At 42.3% G+C, this 19269-nt stretch overlaps 1 protein-coding gene across 1 annotated transcript in view; it reads right to left on the minus strand.

Moving 5' to 3' along the window:
- SCP2 (sterol carrier protein 2) overlaps positions 1-19269 on the minus strand; it is an 854319-nt gene that overhangs the window by 170947 nt on the left and 664103 nt on the right. Inside the window, exon 10 of the mRNA XM_044085453.1 lies at positions 12606-12735. Coding sequence (XP_043941388.1) covers positions 12606-12735 — 130 coding nt within the window. The remainder of the gene's footprint in view (positions 1-12605; positions 12736-19269) is intronic.

Below are 19269 nucleotides of genomic sequence, written 5' to 3' on the forward strand. Positions count from 1 at the left end.
CCTTAAACATTTGTCCTATACAGACAGACTAAAAAAACTCCAACTATTCTCTGTCTCATATCGCCTACTTAGAGGCGATCTCTGCTTAACTTACAAAGCCATGTCTGACCCAGCTCTGTTAGAAATGCTACATTTAAAGAAATCCCAATCCCTCCGCACCACATGCTCCAGAGACCTCAACCTCATTACCACAATCAACAGAACATGCTGTAGGGACAGGGTCATAATCCAGAGACTGACCATGCTATGGAATAGACTTCCCATACATGTCAAGCAGAGCACCTCACTGGCCCTCTTCAAGAGGCATCTTGATGAGTGGATGGGAAATAGAAAATTCACCCCAGTGATTACTCCAGTGGCATTACTCGACAGAAGCACTGGGAGCTAAGGTCGGGTGGCACGATGCCAGGTTAATGCTATGGGCTAGGCTTGTAAAGGTCCCAGTGCCATTAGCCTAGTACACACCTATGAACCTATATGGGCCAGATACAAAGACAAAGGAGCTGAAGAAAGGTCTGAAGGAGGAAAGTAAGCTGTCATAGCCAAATGATCCAAACCCTGCATGGCTGGAAACAACTGAGAAAAGCCTTCCACCCCCTAAGCTGAAGGGGAGGAGATGATCCCCAACTCCATATGAGGACTGAGGAAGGACCTGAGAAGCCAGTGCAAATCAATGTTTTTAATACTCCTAGAAGACCTTGCACACCTAGATGAATCCACAATTATGCCTTCTCGGATCTGTACACAGAGAAGGCAAACTCCAGAGTCCTGCAGGGCGATTCATGGACCTGAAGGGAGGATGGCTCCAGAGAGGACTCTGCAGGAGTAACAGGTTTAAAGAGAAAATAGGTCATGCCTGAGACAAGAGCCACCGAGAGCCAGAGACTTGGAATAATCCAGCCCATGGAAGCTATTAGATCCAGGAGGGTGGGCTGCACTGGATCCAAAGAAGAGGGAGAATGGTGCTGAGGTAATACTGTCTCCAATGAAGGAGAAACCACTGAAGTAGCCATAGGCCTTGGGTCTTCAGATATGAGGAAGAATGTATGTCCTGCTTCCTGGACTCTCTCTCCTCAAGCTTTAACTTCTCTCTATTATATTTCAGTCTGTCTTTCTCTGTAGTCTTATCTCACTTGGGTTTCTCAGAAGAAGTCTTATCACCTTCCGTCCTTCTTGCGTGTTTTTTTTACTAAGGGAAGGTGACAAAGAAGTGGCAGGAGAAGCAGGCAGTAACCCTTGAAAACAAACTTGACCCTTCTGTCCACAAAAGGCCTAGATCCAAAGGCTGCACAGGCCTGACAGTTCTCATTCAACTGGGCAACAAACAAACAAACCACAGACCTATCATGAGAGTCCTGGGGTAAAGCTTAAGCCCACAGTCCTGGCAATTCTTGAATCCTGAGGAGTTAACCATAGTAGAAACAATTATACACAACAAAAATATGCAAGAGCCAAATACAATGCTAATGGATATACTCCAGAAAAGCCCCCAATATCACTAGAAACCAGAAAACAGTGATAACCACAGCAAAAAACACTATACAATAATAATTCCAAGAACAACCAATGCCAATGGGGAAAAAGACAGGAAAGCACCATACTAACAGAATTCTGTATATTAGAGAAAGGTAGACTTGTCAAAAACAGCACTAAAAGAAGAATAGGAAGGAGAAAATTTTCGGCAAAAATGCTGAAAAAAGTAGTCAAAAAGTCGAATACTTACCTGAAACTAACCAAACACATATATGACATATATGGAGGCAAACGAGATCTGAGAAGTAGTATGTATGTATGTATGTATGCATGGCATTACGCGAGAGAAGGCAAAGCTTTTGGAGCTAAAGTCTTGGTATGGGTAGTTTCAGATCCACTTGGATTTGAGGAACCCACAGTTTGGACAGACTGATGACAACATTGGATCCCTAAGATACTAATGAGTGTATAAACAAAACCTGTCATACTTGAGCTCAGTCTACCAGGAGTTCATGTTTTTTACAATGCTTACAAGCTAAGCCAAGGGAACTGAATGTTTAAAGGTATTAAGGATGTTAACAACTTGCCAGACTGACAGGACTCTGCATATAAGTAACACCAGACTATTATGCATACAAGTAACACCAGACTATTATAATACATGCTATGCCAAGATGAAGTACAAATAAAAAAAAAAAAGTTTTCTCTGAATGTGTTTAATAACATAACCAAGACAATTACCATGCAACATTACATTAGAAATAAGTAACAGAAGTGCACTTTATTAAATAACACATACATTCTTATCATATTAATCTAAAAATGAACCCTCCTTGATGGATCCTAGGTTGAGCTCATCCATTCCTCCCATCCGTTTTCAGAAGAATTCAGAAATATCACATGCAGAGAACCATAGGCACATTTATTCTAATCTGTGGTACGATGTCATACACAAGTATTCTTCTTGTTACAGCCCACCAGCACATAGGGTCATTATTCAGCATTCTCTTGCAGATCACACTGATCTGCAACTAAACTCTTAGCAAGTATAACAGAAAAGGTTGGATAGAGGAGCTATTCATATACAGACGGTAGACCTGACTCAGCTAGGAAATCAACAGATACAGTAAAAACACATCTAACACTCAGTACTTTCCTAGACAGAACAATTAGTGGAGTGAATCCCAAACAATAACCACCAAGGTGGAAGGAGAGACAAGATTGTAAAAAAAAAGAGATCAGAAGGCTGAGTCCTGCAATACTGAGTTACAAAAAGAGGCGCAACTCCCAGAGACACAGTCCAGAAAGTAATACTTGGTGAATGTGTACCAGGGTCACATGGCTGTGGTACAAATGTCTTCAACAAAGACATTTTGAAATATGCACGGGAAGCAGCCATTCCTCTGGTACAATGAGCTATGACTGCAACATTTGCCAGCAGGTAGTCAATCACCTAATTTTTAAAAGATTATGCACTTAGTAATCTGTTTGTTAACTGTCTGCTTGGCAAATTTGAGCACCTGAGTGAAGAAAACAAAGAGATGGTTCATCTTCCCAAACTTGCGCTCTAACTTCAGATAACACTTGTGATAAATGGAAATGTACAGGCTGCGAGGAGCTCTCTATTCTGTTATTTCCATCACCACAAAGAAGACTGGGGGATAAATGGACTGGTATATGGACAACCTGGAAACCACATAACTGGGAAACTTGCCCTAAGCTAAAGGATGCACAATCCTTGTGAATAAACAAATGCGGCTGGTCCAATAATGCTCTGATACAAAATTCCCTGGTGTCATTTAAGTCACATTAAACAAGTCAAAGAAACAGCAGCAGCAACAGTTTTTTGCAGGGGAACAAGCCCCTTCTATCCTCCCATATGGGATGGCATAGCCCCCACAATCCCTTACTTATATCCACTATTGTAATGGTTGCCCAACATTAAAGGTAAGGGAAAAGACTCTCTTACAATGCACAGCAGTCTGACACAGTGGTCCCACTAAACTCATTAATGATAACTTTAGCAATACAAATAAAATCTGTTGAAAAAAACACAGCAACAAAGAAACCTACAAACAAAACCAAATGGTGACCTAAGCATTCAAAAATGCCATCCTCAGCAGAAAAAGATCACAAAAAAATAACCAAAACCCCACAATAAAAAAAAAAAAAAAAAAAAAAAAAACACACACACACAATGTAAAAATATGTTAAGTCAGCAAATACAGAATTTAGACCAAAACACACTTTACAACTACCCAATACAAGTGATAAAACACCATTTGTTATAAAAATGCCAGCTTGATCTGACAACCTCGACCATATTCAACATAACTCAAAATTCATGCAGGTGTAGGGTAAACAATGCAATACTGTTAACTACACAAGGACCTTGAAGATCTATCATATAAGGTAACCAACCACTCAGAGAATGTTTTGATGGATTAAATTCCAATGCTGCTAAGCCTCTGTGCCCAAATGCAGATGGGCAAGTATGTCAAACATGAAGTTCTGCCCAGCAGACAATGCTGGCTCTTCAAAGGAGAATGGAAATGCAACACCCCTTTAAAGAACTTTCTGAACAATCACTGGTGGGTCACAATCCTAACCATTACAAGGTCATGGTTTGCAGTAATAGGTGACACATAAGCCTTGATCACGGAATAACTAAACCCCAGATTATGCAAGTCCCTGAGATAAATCATGTTCATCTGTAAAATGACCAGCTGGTCAGCACAGGGCACCAAATCTGTCCAAATTGAAAATCATTTCCAAACAGAGGCACAGACCTGGCAAGAGGAAGGCTTTCTTGCCAACTCAGTAACCTCTGAGACTTCAGGTAATAATCTAACAGGATCAGACAATCTACAGCAAAAGCTAGGCTCTGATATGCAGCCAAATGTAGTCCCGTCAGTGGGACACATCACCTACTAGGGCCAAGAACAGCTTCATGTATTACCTGGGATTTAAGTACAGAAAACCATGCCCTTCTAAGTTAGTTTTTCTTTCTTTCTGGAACTTCACGATGAAACGTGAAGTCACTGGAAATTTTATGAAACGGTACAGAATCTCTCATACCACAAGACGGAGAATGTATTCACTGTTAACTCCCAGCCTGCATTTAATTGCTGGAACCTGTGTTCTGAGAGACTGCTTTCCAATCCATCTGCAAATATACAGAGCTGAGTATATATTTTTTGGTTTTAGAGTTTGTTAATTGTTGCTTAGAACTCTGTTGAAACTGTTGTCTCCCTGTTCTGAGTGACTGCTTTCCAATCTATCTGCAAATATACAGGGCTGAGTATATTTTTTTGGTTTTAGAGTTTGTACTGTTAGTTGTTGCTTGGATATCTGCTGAAACTGTCCCCCCCCCCCCATTATTGGCTTGTAGTTTAAATTTGGTGGCTTTTCCAGTTGCCCACCCCACTGTAGATTTGACCTGGGACATTCCCCCAGTCCCATCTCTTTACCACATTCTACCTAATAAACTCTTTCTGCACTTGCTTTTAGTCCTTTTTAATTTAATTGCATTTTTTAAACTGTGTTTGGTCTAATATTGTTACATACTCAAGTGTGCTAGCTTGCACTGCATGTGAATTGTTTTTACTACTTTTCTGTAAAAAAAAAAAAAAAAAAAAAAAAAAAACTGTAAGCCTGTTTCCCACCTTTCCTGTAACTAGTGTTCCAGATATAGATTGACTGTATGTAAGCTTCTGAGCCCCCCAAGCCTTTCTGTGTTGGAGGGAAGCCTTCTAGCTTATCAGTGGGAGTGGTAAGCACTAGGTAACCTGCCTATCACATAAGGAGTGGTTCTGTTCCTGAAATTGTAGTTATTGGCCGTTTGGGCAATCTCTTCCATCTCTCTCAACTTTCTGATTTGAAAGCCTGCATTTGCACTTGTTTCTGTCCTGTAACTCGTCTAGTGCAGATACAGATTCTCAGTTTAAGCACTTAAATTTGCTTATTCGTGCTCAGCACTTGTTCAGAACTTGTAAGCAGCAGCGGCCTTAGGTCAACTGGTGCCCTAGGCAAAAGGGCTCCATGGTACCCCCCCACCACACTACCTGGTGCCCCCATCCTGGTCTAACTACATCAAATAAATACTAGAAAAGTGCCCCTGATAGACCGGTGCCCTAGGCGGCCAGCTAGTTGGCCTATGCCTAAGGCCGGCTATGCTTGTAAGCACTAAATAAACTCTAAAAGCACTAAATAAGCTACTGATTACTATAGCACTCAACCGTCCTCATTACCTAGAGGAAAACAGTTTTTGTACTTACTTTTCTCACTTGCTTAGAGCAAAACAGCTCTTGTACTCACTTTCCTCACTTATCTAGAGGAAAATAGTTTTTTATTCAGGCATGTCCAAGGGTCAGCTCCCAGTGTTCTCTCCTGTCTATCTGATGAATCTGGGCATCTTGAGGCAATGCAGAAATTGCCTCATGTACACAGACAACCCTCTCCTCCTACCACCCAACACTACAACCTGTGAGAAATGCACTTATCTAGCCAAACTGGAGGTAAAGCTCTCTCCAACCAAGACTGAACTTGACAGTCATGAGGAGAAGGTAAACATTTGCACCACACTACACTCATCACATAGTCTCACTAAATCTACACCACCAAAATCCACAGTCTCACTAAATCTTCACCACCAAAATCCACACATAGTAACACAAAAACATTTGTGGAGGCTCACAGTAATAATCTGTCTAAGCAACACAGACCTCCAAAGCAGAAACGCAAGCAACCTCCATCCCCCAACACAACCCAAATGACACATAGCCACAGACTCAGTGTGCCATTCAACCAAAGCCAATAAGGCAAAACAATGTACCCAACACACTAGTCATAGGTGACTCTATAGTCAGGCACACTGATATCCCACTCACCAGGCTAAACAAGGAGTAGGTTACTGTCAGCTGCCTGTCGGGTGCCAGGATCCGCCACATAACCCACGCACTCAGGTCACTCCACAACAAGTACAAATATGACTCTGTCATTGTCCATATTGGTGTGAATGACCTGAGACGTACCTCCCTGGACTTCATGAAAAGAAAAATGGAAGAGCTCTCCGATCTTGTAGCCCAGGCAGGTATGACCCTAGCCCTGAGTAGCATTCTGCCATCGCCCAGAATGATACCGCAGTACAAGGACAAAATTATTGACATCAACAATTGGCTAAGCTTCTGGTGTCATTCTAAGGGGATCCAGTATCTGTCAGCTTGGGATGACATGGTTGACAGACCAAGATGCTTTGCCACAGATGGCCTGCACCTGTCACCCCTGGAATTCCAGATACTGGCTAAGGCTCTTGCTGCCCTAATACTGCCTTTTTTAGGCAAGGTTCAAATAACAAATTCACCACCGTAACAGGAACAGGCAAGCAAAAACAGGGTAATGCTACTCAATGCTAGAAGTCTAAATCTCAAAATGCACTCACTCGAGGCACTCCTTAAAATGGGGAACATCGATATCTGTGCAGTGACTGAGACCTGGTTCAAGGGTCCATAGAGCACCCCTGCACTACCAGACTATAACTCATACCACACTTTTCGGCCATGTAACCTGGACCGAAACACCAAAAGCAGAGGCGTGTCCATATTCATTAAGGATATCCACACCTCCAGGCTAGTTGCTCAGTATAATGCATCTGAGGTTATCCAAGTGCAACTAACTCCGGGCAAAACTGCAATCCAAATTGTAGCTCGCTACAGATCCCCCCACCATGCCCCAGGATTCCCACACCTCTTTTCTTGATGAAAATATTAGGGTTCAACCAAACACCCTAATAATGGGCGACTTCAACTACCCCACCATTAACTGGGAAAACTACTTGTGTACCAGCTCATTAGCTCAACGCTTTCTGGAATTCATAAACTCCAATGCGCTGGATCAACCTATCCACACCACCACCAGGGGCAACAATATTCTAGACCTAGCCATTGCCAACATGAGTGAACGGTGTTCCACACCTGAAGTCAACTCCTCATTGGTCCGATCTGACCATTAACTAATCACCCTTGATATCCACATCCTGTCCCCACCCCCCATTAAGGAAACCACGGTAAAACATTTCTCCAAAGCCAACTTCATGCTTCTTAAGACAGAAGTGGTGAACTTCATGACACCCATGCAGATGGACAATGCAGTTACAACTGCTGAATCCTGCACAAATGCACTCTATAAGCACTTACACGAGTGCATGGATTGTGCTATCCTAAACAGAACCAAGACGCTATCCTCCAAAAAAAGAAAGCCAATCTGGTGGTCCCCTGCCATAAACTAACTGTACAAAAGAAGGAAGAAACTGTTGCAAAAGAGAGTAAAATCCCATGAGTGGAGGAGCTCCCTGGTCAGCCTCAGTAAGAAGCTGAGATCCCTTATAAGATCCTCCAAAGCTAGCTACGAAAACAAAATTGCCACTAATTCTAAGGGCAAACACAAAGCATTCTATAGCTATGTCAAGAATCTCGATGACAACACCCTGATATGCTCTGAGTTACAGCACAATGGCATGAAAATTACAGAACCAACTGATATTACCAACATCTTTGCAGATAGATTCAGTGCTAACTTTACCCCACCCCCCACCCCCTAAAGGGCCCATATCTATACAGGAAGAATGCAGATTCCCTGTAATCACAACTACGCAGGTGAAAGCTGCATTCTCTAAAGCCAAAAGCACAGCATCCATGGGACCAGACAACATCCCAGGCTGCATTTTACATGAACTTCAGAACGAACTGGCTCCCCACTTAAGCACCATGTTCAATAATAGCCTTGCATCAGGCTTTGTGCCCACTGAATGGCGCACAGCAACAGTTATCCCACTCCACAAAGGGGGAGCCACCACTGATCCCGGGAACTATTGACCTATTAGCCTGACGAGCATGGAACGTATCATCATGGAACTCATAATCAAAAACATTGGTAACCTCCAAACTCTGGATCCCACCCAGTTCGGGTTTGTGAAAGACAGATCATGCCTCCTGAACCTGATCGACTTCTTTGAGGCAATCACCAAAGCCGTAGTTGAGGGTAAGGTGGTTCACACACCCTAGCTTGACCTCGCCTAGGCTTTTGACACCATCCCCCATTATGGAATTATAGCTATACTCACTAAACTAGGTATAAATCCCTACGTCATAAGATGGGTTGCCGCCAACTGGTTCACTGACAGAACCCACACTGTAAAAGTTGCAGACTCCAAATCTGACCTCAAAGCAGTGAAAAGTGGAGTAACCACAGGGTTCCATCCTGGGACCTCTCCTGTTTGGTATCTACTTCTCTGAAGTACAGGCTAACACAGAAGTCCTCTGGCTAACGAAGTTCGCAGATGACTGCAAACTAGGAGCCATAGTCAAGTCCCTAAATGATGTGGACATCCTACAGAAGGGCCTCGTTGAGACAGATGCCTGGTGTCAGAGCCACGGCCTCAAGCTTAATGCCAAAATGTGCACTGTCATCTCCTTTGGTAAAATTCTGTACCCATGAACTACCACATAGGCAGCAATCTACTTAACACCGAATGTGTGATAGGACACCTTGGGACCCAGGTGGACAGTAGTCTCTCCTTTGATAGTCACATCACCACAGCAGTCAGGAAGTCCTTCTACGTGGCACACCTCATCATAAAAGGGTTCTCATCCAGGAAAAAAAAAGAGGCCATTGTTCCCCTCTACTCGACACTCATTAGACCCATTATAGAGTACAACGCCCCTTTTGGAATGTACCTCACAAAACATCTTCAGCAGCTGGAAAGGCCACAGAAGTATCTCACAAAGAGGATTACTGGCCTCAAACAGATGCCCTACACTGACCATCTCAAAAAACTTCAGCTTTACTCCGTAGCATATCACCTACTCTGAGGTGATAAACAGAAAACTGGAACAGCGATCAACCAATAACCACCAAGAAAAGTACTGCCTGTTCCTTGTGGACTCGAAATTGTTTTGAATAATGAAAATATAAGTAATGGCACTAGCACTTTAATGATGAGAATGATGTGATGTGTGATGTAATTTTTGTTTGTATAAATGAAGCACAGTTTGATGGAGAGGTAGTTTGAATGAAGTCATTGGATGAAAGCTTTACTTTTTTTTTTAAATCTTGAAAATTAAATTACTTTTCATTCTCATTCTAGTGCTATTTTATATTCCACAAGGAACAGGCAGTACTTTTCTTGGTGGTTATTACTCTGAGGTGATCTCTGCCTAACATATAAAGCTATGTCAAACCCAGAGCTGTTGGACATGCTGCACCTAAAGAAATCCCGCTGACGTACACGCTCTAGGGACCTAAACCCTGTTACCACAATAAACAGGACATGCTGGAGAGATAGATTCCTGTCCCAGAGACTTCCCATACTCTGGAACAAGCTACCCATCTATGTCAAGCAAAGTTCCTCATTAGCACTCTTCAAGAAAAGTCTTGATGAGTGGATGGGAAATAGGAAATGCACCCTGGGGATTACTTCTGTGGCTCTGCTCGACAGGGGCACAGGAAAATAACTTTCTTGGGTGGCGTAAGCCAGGGAACCTTGTTGGCTAGGCTTACATAGGCCCTTGGGCCGATAGCCTAGTACCTACCTATGAACTTATAAGAAGGGAATGACCACATTCACCCAGAATGTCTCATTTACTTAGAAGACCTGGCCCAAGAATAGCTCCTCTACCGGTAGTTCCAGCAAAGGACTGGAGGAGTGATTCAAAGCATCTGCCAGCTCATTCATTTTCCTGGAAATGTGAACTGAAAAGCCTGTGATGCCACGCCTAAGGCCCACTAACAAAAAAGTATTACTGCCCAACACAGGGAATAATTCCACTGTGCTCTCTTGCTTGTCCAAACATCACAAAAAAGAATGATCAACTGATTACTTGAGGAGAGGCCATGGAAAAAGCTTAATTTCCAACTCCTTTAAGGCCAGTAACACTAATGCTATTTCAAAGTGATTGATGTGGAGCCCAATTTTCTGCGAGAAGAATACACTCCTTGTACCTTATTGAAGCCAAGATATATGCCCAGCTCCAATACAGCATCTGTCATTAAACCCTGTAATGGTCAGCTGTAGAAAGTGAAGACCCGCAAGGAGGTTGGTGAGGATGTTCCATCAATCCAGGACCCAGTGACAATATTCTTACTCCAAGAAAATGACCAAGACAGTGTGGTGGCACTGAAGCCACTAACATGTAAAAGTCCACAGTAACACACATCCTCAACTGTGAAAATGACATCATACAGACTCAACCTGGACAGTACTATACATTTTGTCCTCGCTCAGTCTAAAGGCTGTGATCTTCTGGGTCCTCCCTAAACAAGGAGTTGATGGAAAGTGTTCAGCATATACAAACAGCATCCTGTGAGAAAGAGTTAGACAGGACTTCTCCAAATGTATTGTGACCTACACAGATTGTAGCAAATAACCCATTGCCTGGATGTTTCCAAACAGTCACTAGGCATGGCTAACAGGAGCTAGTCATCCATGTAAAAGAGTAAATAAGGATCCTCCTTCTGAAAGGCTCTGACCATGTGGCAAACATGAGTTTTGAAAAATGTCTAATGGCAGCAATTGGTACTGAAAATGATTACTTCCAAGAATAAGCCGTCAGGAATCTCTTGTGTGGACCCTAATCAGGGATGCGCCAAAAAACATCCATCATGTCCATCACCACCATCTGGGTAGCCTGAGTGTTAAATTGATGCACTAACGAAGACAATTGCCTCTGCAGGGTGACACTCTAGATCTAGAAAAGCATGATGTGACAGTGAAGTTTTGAGACCAAGAATAAGAAAGAAACTGTCAACTCCCTATGTGATGAGAAAGGGACAGGAGTACTCGTAAAACCCCTATCCCATTCCAAAAACAGGATAGCCTTTATGACCCTTTTCCACAGCAGTTTTGGCCTGTCCAAAAGATCCACTAACATTAACTGTTCCATCAACCAGCGAGTTCCAATACGTAGCCAAAATGCATCAAGATTAGAAATAATTGTCCCTTTGTAATATTTCTCCAAGCCAGTGCAACTCAGAAAACTCCTCCCACATGGTTAGTCCATGACAGATTCAGGACTGCAGTGACACAGATGGCAAAATTATCTTCATTGGCAACCTGGAGGTAACAGGATGGAGTAACACTACGTGATGTATTGTCTCCTTTTTTTTAGGGGGGGGGGGGTCAAGGAGACTTCATCAGTTTCTTAAGTTGGCTAGTCTTGCAAAAGGGGGTGTAGGGATGGAGATCATAGGTTCATAAGTAGGTACTAGGCTATCGGCCCAAGGGCCTATGCAAGCCTAGCCAACAAGGTTCCCTGGCTTACGCCACCCAAGAAAGGACATGTTTTACTAAATGAAGGTCACCAACAAGGACTAAGGAGTAAGCACTTCCCCCATGAAGTGAGCAAAAGAAGTTGATTCTTTCCTCCTCCTTAATGAATGACAATTTTAGCCACACCAGCCTATGCAAGCACATGCCTGAGCAGGCGGCCCTAAGCAAGGTCTCTACACAATCAAAGTTGCAGTGGGGTATGTAGTAGCACCCCCTCACCTGGAAGCCAATGAATATGTTTCCAAAGGATACTCTGATCCCAAACTTAGGAAAGTTGTCAAGTTTTTCCAGTCCCTTGTGATTAACTAATGATAAGCCACAATATGGAAGGGAAATATGTTCACTTACCACTCTTGTCCATAACTTTGGGCTCTAACAGGCAGAGGGACAGCAAAGTGCTGTGTTCTAAGGGAACTATGGTAAACCAAAGTAATCTCACAAGAGCCGACATGAGCATGTTTGGTAAGTGGTTCTACTCGCACAGGCATAAACGTATAAAGGACAACTGTCTTTTTGAGTGTCGGAAAAGCAAAATGTTTCTAGCCTGTTGTACAGCATCCTTAATGACTGTCTCCATATGGAAAATGACATAGGGCTAGTGTTAATTTCAATCAATGTTACATCTGATACCAGCTTATATTACTTTTTCATGCATGTAAGTTAGCTTTTAGAGAGCACATTTTTCCTGTAAGTTAGCTGTTTTGTATCTTTGAAAATAAAAACAGCCAAACACTTTAACAATACTTAAGTGTTGCAACAGTACTAACAGTCTTTTTTTTTTTACATGCTGTTCAGAAAGGATAGTTACCGCCGCTGGCGTACACAGAACCACTGCCATTTTTAACATCTACTGTCCACATTGCTTCTTCACCGCCTGGGCCATCTTTCACTTTAAAAGCAAACACACCTCCAATCTTCTTCACAAACTGAGGACCTTCCTGAAAATGAAAGATTTATGGTTAAACAAATGCCAGACATCAATAATATCAAGCAAATTATTTGTCAAATGTCTCTCACACAAGCTTTGTTTGATATTACACTGTGTTGTGGTTTAGCATTAATAAAATATTAAACAGTTAATACCTCAGAGAAATCCTTAAAAAGCAGCACCGAGTCAGAGTTGAACTCGTGTTTCAAATAAATTGTATGAACCGGAGCTCTGAGAATCTTTTTTTGGTTGGAAGAGGGGTTTCCCCTTCAAAGATGACCTCAAGAAGCCAAGACCAGAAAATGTGCCCAATACACCTTATTATCCCTCCTATAGCCAGTCACTATTACAATGTGGGGCAAAGATCTTTTTCACTACTCCCCATCCAAGTCCAGCATAGCAGATACTTTCCATGTAATGGCTTTGTTCATATAAGCTGAGGGGCAGAGCCCCCACAACACCCAGGGCAGATTATTTTCCCCAAAGTAGAAAATAACACATTCTTAAGGCAATTGAAATGATGAGTGGTAGCTGTGATGACTTGTGGCTCAAGTCAACAGGAAGTCACTGCTGCAGGCATCTGCAATCCTTTAAACTCAGGGGTAGCTTGCCTGCTCTGGACCCCTTGGTTTCTACTTGAAAACTGCCAAACAATGCATGAAGTATATACAACACAAAGAGAGTTGCTCTTAAACTGGTAGGACCCTACCAGCCAACTTTCCCCAACTTCTGCTGATAACCATAGTCATCACATATAATATTCTAAAATACCCTGACAAAATCCCAGCACTAAAGCAACTACTAACACACTATAGAGCAAACTGTCCTCTTCGTTCTGCCAGTAAAACACTTCTCTATATCTCCACAGCCAACAACACTGCAGGGAAAGCTCTTTTCTCACACTCTATAGCTAAAAGCTGGAATAACCTCCCCTTGTCCGTGACCTCTGCTCAAATACCTCACAATTCAAAAACCTGCTTAAATCATATCTTAGAGGTTCATGGCTGTGTCCATGTATTACATAATACTATATCTGTACTTCATTCCTTTTTTTTACCTCTCTCCTACTGTACACTCTGTAAACACAGCATCCTAAACTGAACCTATCTTTGTAGTTAACTTATGTATGTATATGATAATTTTTTAATTTTTTTCTTCTCAATGTAACTTGTTAATATTGAACAAATGGCGAAAATGTTTTGTTGATAACAATGTTTTATATTTTATGTAAAGTTGTCTTGCATGGTTTTTATATTACATGGAGCTTTTCTCCCTGGGCCTCCGCTGAAAATGGACGTTGTCCAGTCGGACCATCCCGGTTAACAAATGTAAAATAATAATAAATAAAACAACCAGGATGCCCTGACAGAATTACAGAAAGGTACCTTTCTTTATCACAGAAGTCTCATCACTTTTCACAAATTTTAACACAGTGTAATCCTGCACAAACACACATTTTCCCCCTCAAATGCTTCCTCAGAGTCTAATCTATTTCTATAGTTTATTCTCTATCAGAAGTCAAAGCCATAATCTTGACACTACTGTCAGTTGCCACAAGAGTAGTAATATCGAAACACCATTTTACGACCTTACATAGGAAGAAAGCAACAGAAACAGATGATTTAGCAGAGAGAGTCAAGATTAATCTGCTGCCGCACTACTTCCAGAGGGGGAAGTACATGGCTAATCGGCCTTAGATGCTCTCCTGTATTGCTGCAGTTGCATGCAGCTTCACTGGTGAAATCAGTCTGTGGTACAACCACTTTCAGAGGAAAACTGTAGCAGAATAGTCTATGAATAGCTCAGGTTGACCAGGATACCAAACCTTCGAGATGAGAATTCTGCATAGGGATAAGCCTTTCTGAATCTCAAGAGAAGAACAAAGATTTTGTTTTAATGTATTAGAAAATACAAGATAAAATAAACCACTGTGAAGGGGAATACACTTTCTGTCATGGCACGTGGATGTCATTTGATCTTCCATTTTTACTGTTACACAATTTACCATATATAAGCACCACAGCTCTGCCTACCCTAAAGAGCTCCTTGTACCCATATCACCTACAGATACTCTGTCACCATAAGCACAACTAACCTTCAAAGACAACATGCAAATACAGAGATGTAGTTTTAATGTAAAATATGAAAGCTGCACATAATCAATAGCATGCAATGTGTGGAAGCATGCATGTTTTAAAAGCCCAGACATACAAAATTATCCCACTTCTGGGATGCAGCATGAACAATTGTAGGAGTCATGGAACTAAAAAGGGAGAAAAGACCTTATGAGGCCTGACTGGTCCCCTTCTCATATGGAGAGGTAAATAAAGGAACCTGATGGTTGCTGGGCAACATGGAGAAATAGAAAAAAAAAACTGTCCTTCTCACAAGTGTGTGACATTCCAATGGACAGCTGATTCTTATTTGGGTATTTCACTAACAAAAAGTACAGTTTTGTACCTACCATAAATGTAGATGTTCGAGGATCCACATTGCTGCAGTCCTAACTATTGGGGTAGTCCGCTGTCCAGTCGGCCAAATACCAAAAAGTATATTGACGCCGTCACGTATACAGCGCATGAGGACTGACGCCCAGGATACTAAGGCGCATGACCGACGTCATATCCTCAGTCTTTTCTTGCCCCAGATGTCAGAAGACCCTAAAAAGATAAGGCCAAAACCAAAACACACCAAACATACCTGCACCAAAAATATATACAATATATACAAAGGTACCAGAATATAATCTCACCTACACAACCACCCCTAAACACAGAGGGAAGGAGGGAGGGATTGGACTGCAGCAATGTGGATCCTCGAACATCTACATTTATGGTAGGTACAAAACTGTACTATGTTCTTCATTCCACATTGCTGCAGTCCTAACTATTGGGTAGAATCCCAAAGCAGAGGAGGCTGGAAAATCATAAGGAAGCAGGAGCTGATAACATGCCTTGCAAAATAGCTGTGGCAAAACCAGCCCTAGACTTAGAGTAGAGAGGAAGGTGGTAATGCTTAGAGAAAGTATGCACTGAACTCCAAGTAGCTGCCTCCAAAATATCCTTAGTTTCCACCCCCCTTAGAAATGCTGTTGAAGTGGCAGTAGCCTAGTGGAATGAGGCCTAATCCCAGCTGGAATCTCTTTGCCATGATGGGAATAACAAAATGCAATGCAAAACCCAATCCATCTAGAAATAGTTTGTTTTGACACAGGCTTGCCCTGCGAACTCAAAGCAAAAGAAACAAACAACTGCTGAGACTGTCTAAAATCCTTAGTCCTGCTTAAATAATAATTGCCTGTGTACATCTAAAGTGTGCAAAATCTTTTCCCCTTTATTTTGGGGATCTGCATAGAAAGTAGGCAAATGAATAGTTTGGTTTAAAGCCACACTAGAAACCACCTTAGGCATAAAGGAAGGATTAATGATACCCTATCCTTATGAAAAATCAAAAGGCTCAACCGCCATAAGGGCCTGTAACTCAGAAACCCTTCTTGCAGAAGTAATGGCCAACAAAAAAGCAGTCTTCCATGACAAGTATTTCAGGTCAGCAGTAGCTGCAGGCTCAAAAGGTTGTAGAGTAAGTTTCTCCAACACAAAATTGAGATCCCAAGCAGGAGTAGGAGCTCTACGTGGGGTCTTATATTCTTTGCCCTCTAAGAAATTGTTTGAACAAAGGATGAAAACAATGGTGGGTCACAATCATAGTGAGCTGAAATTGCTGCAGCATGAATCTTAATGGAAGAGAAAGACAAACCTTTGTCCAATAACTCAGTAAGATATTGAAGAGCGACACTCAAATTAGGCTCGAAATCTCCAAATTCTTTGCTGCAGTCCAAAATAAAAATCTCTTCCATTTTTCTCTTTCCTTGTACTAGGTCTTCTGGCTTCCATAATCACATTTAAAACTTGTTGAGGAAGTTGAGACCTGCTGTCTTTCAAAACAGAATATGCCAGGCTGTTAGATGAAGAGTTTGAAGCTTGACATTGAGCAGATGACCGTCCCTCTGAGACAATAGGTGTGGAATCAAGGGTAAAGGCCATGGAGGCTTCCTTACCAGACTCCTCAGTAATGGGTACCAGTGCTGCCGAGGCCAATCTGGAGCTATTAAAATCATCCTTGGCTTGTCTTGTCTGACCTTTAGAAGCACCTTTGGGAGAAGAGGCAGAGGTGGAAAAGCATACATGAAGATTTTTCCAACTGAAAGAAAGAGCATCCACTTTCCAAGCTGTGTGATGAAATAAAACTTTGGCAGCTGGTGGTTTAGTGGAGAAGCGAACAGATCTATGTCTGGAGTTCCCCATGACACTGTCAATTTTGAAATACATGAAGATCCAGTTTCCACTGTGGGGATCCATGATTTGTCTGCTTAACACATCTGCTAAGGAGTTCTGTGCTGCAGAAACCTTGCCTGAAGAGTTAGTTGCAAGCTGAGCGCAGTCTCCCATAAAATCATTGCTTGCCTGCACAATGGGTAAGAATGTGTTCCCCTTGTTTGTTGATGTACCACATGACAGTTGTGTTGTCTGTTAGAATCAACACCTGCCCTGGAAGAAGTAACTCCTTGAAAGCCATTAATGCAAACTGGACTGCTAACATCTCTTTCATGTTGATATGTAGATGCTGTAGTCTGGCAGGCCACTTGTCTTGTATCCACTTTCCATCTAGATGAGCTCCCAAGCAATGTCTGAGGCATCGGTCGTTAGAATCTGACTCGCCGAGTCCCTTGTTTAGGTGACATTCCTGAGCCCACCACAAAAATTCCTTTTGAATGCAAGGTATTATTTGAATGACAGTGTCCAAATCCTGGCAGTGCTGTGTCCATAGATTTTTGAGATACCATTGTAGCTTCCTCATATGCAGTTTGGCATTGGGAAGCACCAGAATACAAGATGCCATGAACCCTAAGGCTTGAAGGACTGTCCTTGCAGTCAGCCCGGACTGAAGAGATAATTGATGGAAGTAACTGGAAAGATTCTTTTGTTTGTCCGGGGTTAAAAGGCCATCTGGGCTGCTGTATTCAGTCTCACACCCAGAAAGCACATGTCTTGAGAGGGTACTAGACTGGACTTTATTTCACAGAATACCCTAGGCATCTTAGCACTGCTATGACATATTCCAAATGCTGTAGAAGGTCTTCCTTTTCTTGAGCCAGAATCAGGCAGTCGTCCAAGTAAGGATAGATTTGAATTCCTTTTAGCCTGAAGTAAGCTATCACTGGAGCCAGAACCTTTGTGAATACTCTGGCAATGCAGAGAACTGATAATGAGAATTTCCAGCTCGGCGCAGATACTTTCTGCAACTTAGTCTTATAGGCACATGAAGGTAAGCTTCCTTGAGATCTAAAGTTACCATCCAGTGATCTTTGCCCAGCAGAGGTAAAAGCTGTTGTAACGTCAACATTTTGAACTTTGGAATGTCCAGATAAGTGTTGAGGATAGATAAATCCAAAATTGGTCTCCACGTGTTCCCTTCTTTGGTACTAGGAACAGGCGAGAATAAAATCCTAGGCCCCTTTCTGGCACAGGAACTGACTGAATGGCTCCTATTTGGAGCAACAGAGAAATTTGAGCCTCTGTTCTTTGTAGAGGAGGAATGTCTGGCATGCCTTTGAAAGGAGGCAAGGTATGGAAATAAAACCTGTAACCGTGGTGAATGATATCCAGAACCCATTTGTCTTGGGTAATTAAATCCCAATTTTCTTTGAAAAGAGACAGCCTTCCTCCTAGAGGTGAGAATGTACTGGCAGCTGAAAAGGCAGGTCATTGGGTCTGCAAAGGACTGACCCTGCCCTCACCAGAAGTCTGAGCAGGTGAACTCCTGTCCTAGGCCTAAAAGAACAGACCTACCCCTAGACTGGGAATCATAAGCAGGATAAGTCCACCCCTTAGTAGGCCAATTTCTACTAAACTTGGAGGCTGCACCTGCAAAAATCCTTAACAGTTTGCATATACTTAGCCTTGTCCTCCATTTTCTTTAAAACTGCTTCCACAGGCGAACCAAACAACACATCAGACTGTAAAGGAGCATCCAAAATCCTTGTCTTAACATGCTCAGCTAAGTTCTGATCTCTCAACCAGGCGTGAGAACAGAACCAGTGGCAGCCACCCTCGAGGAGGCCTGCACAGCATCAAAACCACACTGCAAAGAATGCTTTCCCACTTGTTCAGAAACATGAACCAAATCCTGCAGCTCTTTACACTCAATACCTTCAGCCAGAGCATCCACCTTAGACTTCAATTGTGAAAGGAGATAATTCTGATATTTTAACATATGAAACTGACAATTCAACGCCCTCATGGCTAAAGTGGAAGAAGTGTACACTTTCTTTCCCCATCTATCCAAAGCCCTTGCCTCTTTATCAGGAGGAACAGGATTTTTAACCACAACCTTTAGGCCCCTGAGAGACAGTTTCTGGGTCCGCCCTAGGACTCTTAAAAGATACTTATGGGCTTCAGGCACCCTATAGTACCTATCCGGTTTAACTGGGGCAGGAGGCAAAGAATCAGGATTTAGTGAAGCCTCTGCAAAACATCTTCTACAA

Source organism: Protopterus annectens, chromosome 10.part0, assembly GCF_019279795.1.
Source record: "Protopterus annectens isolate FY-2018-M chromosome 10.part0, PAN1.0, whole genome shotgun sequence".
In the NCBI taxonomy this organism is placed as follows: Eukaryota; Metazoa; Chordata; order Ceratodontiformes; family Protopteridae; genus Protopterus; species Protopterus annectens.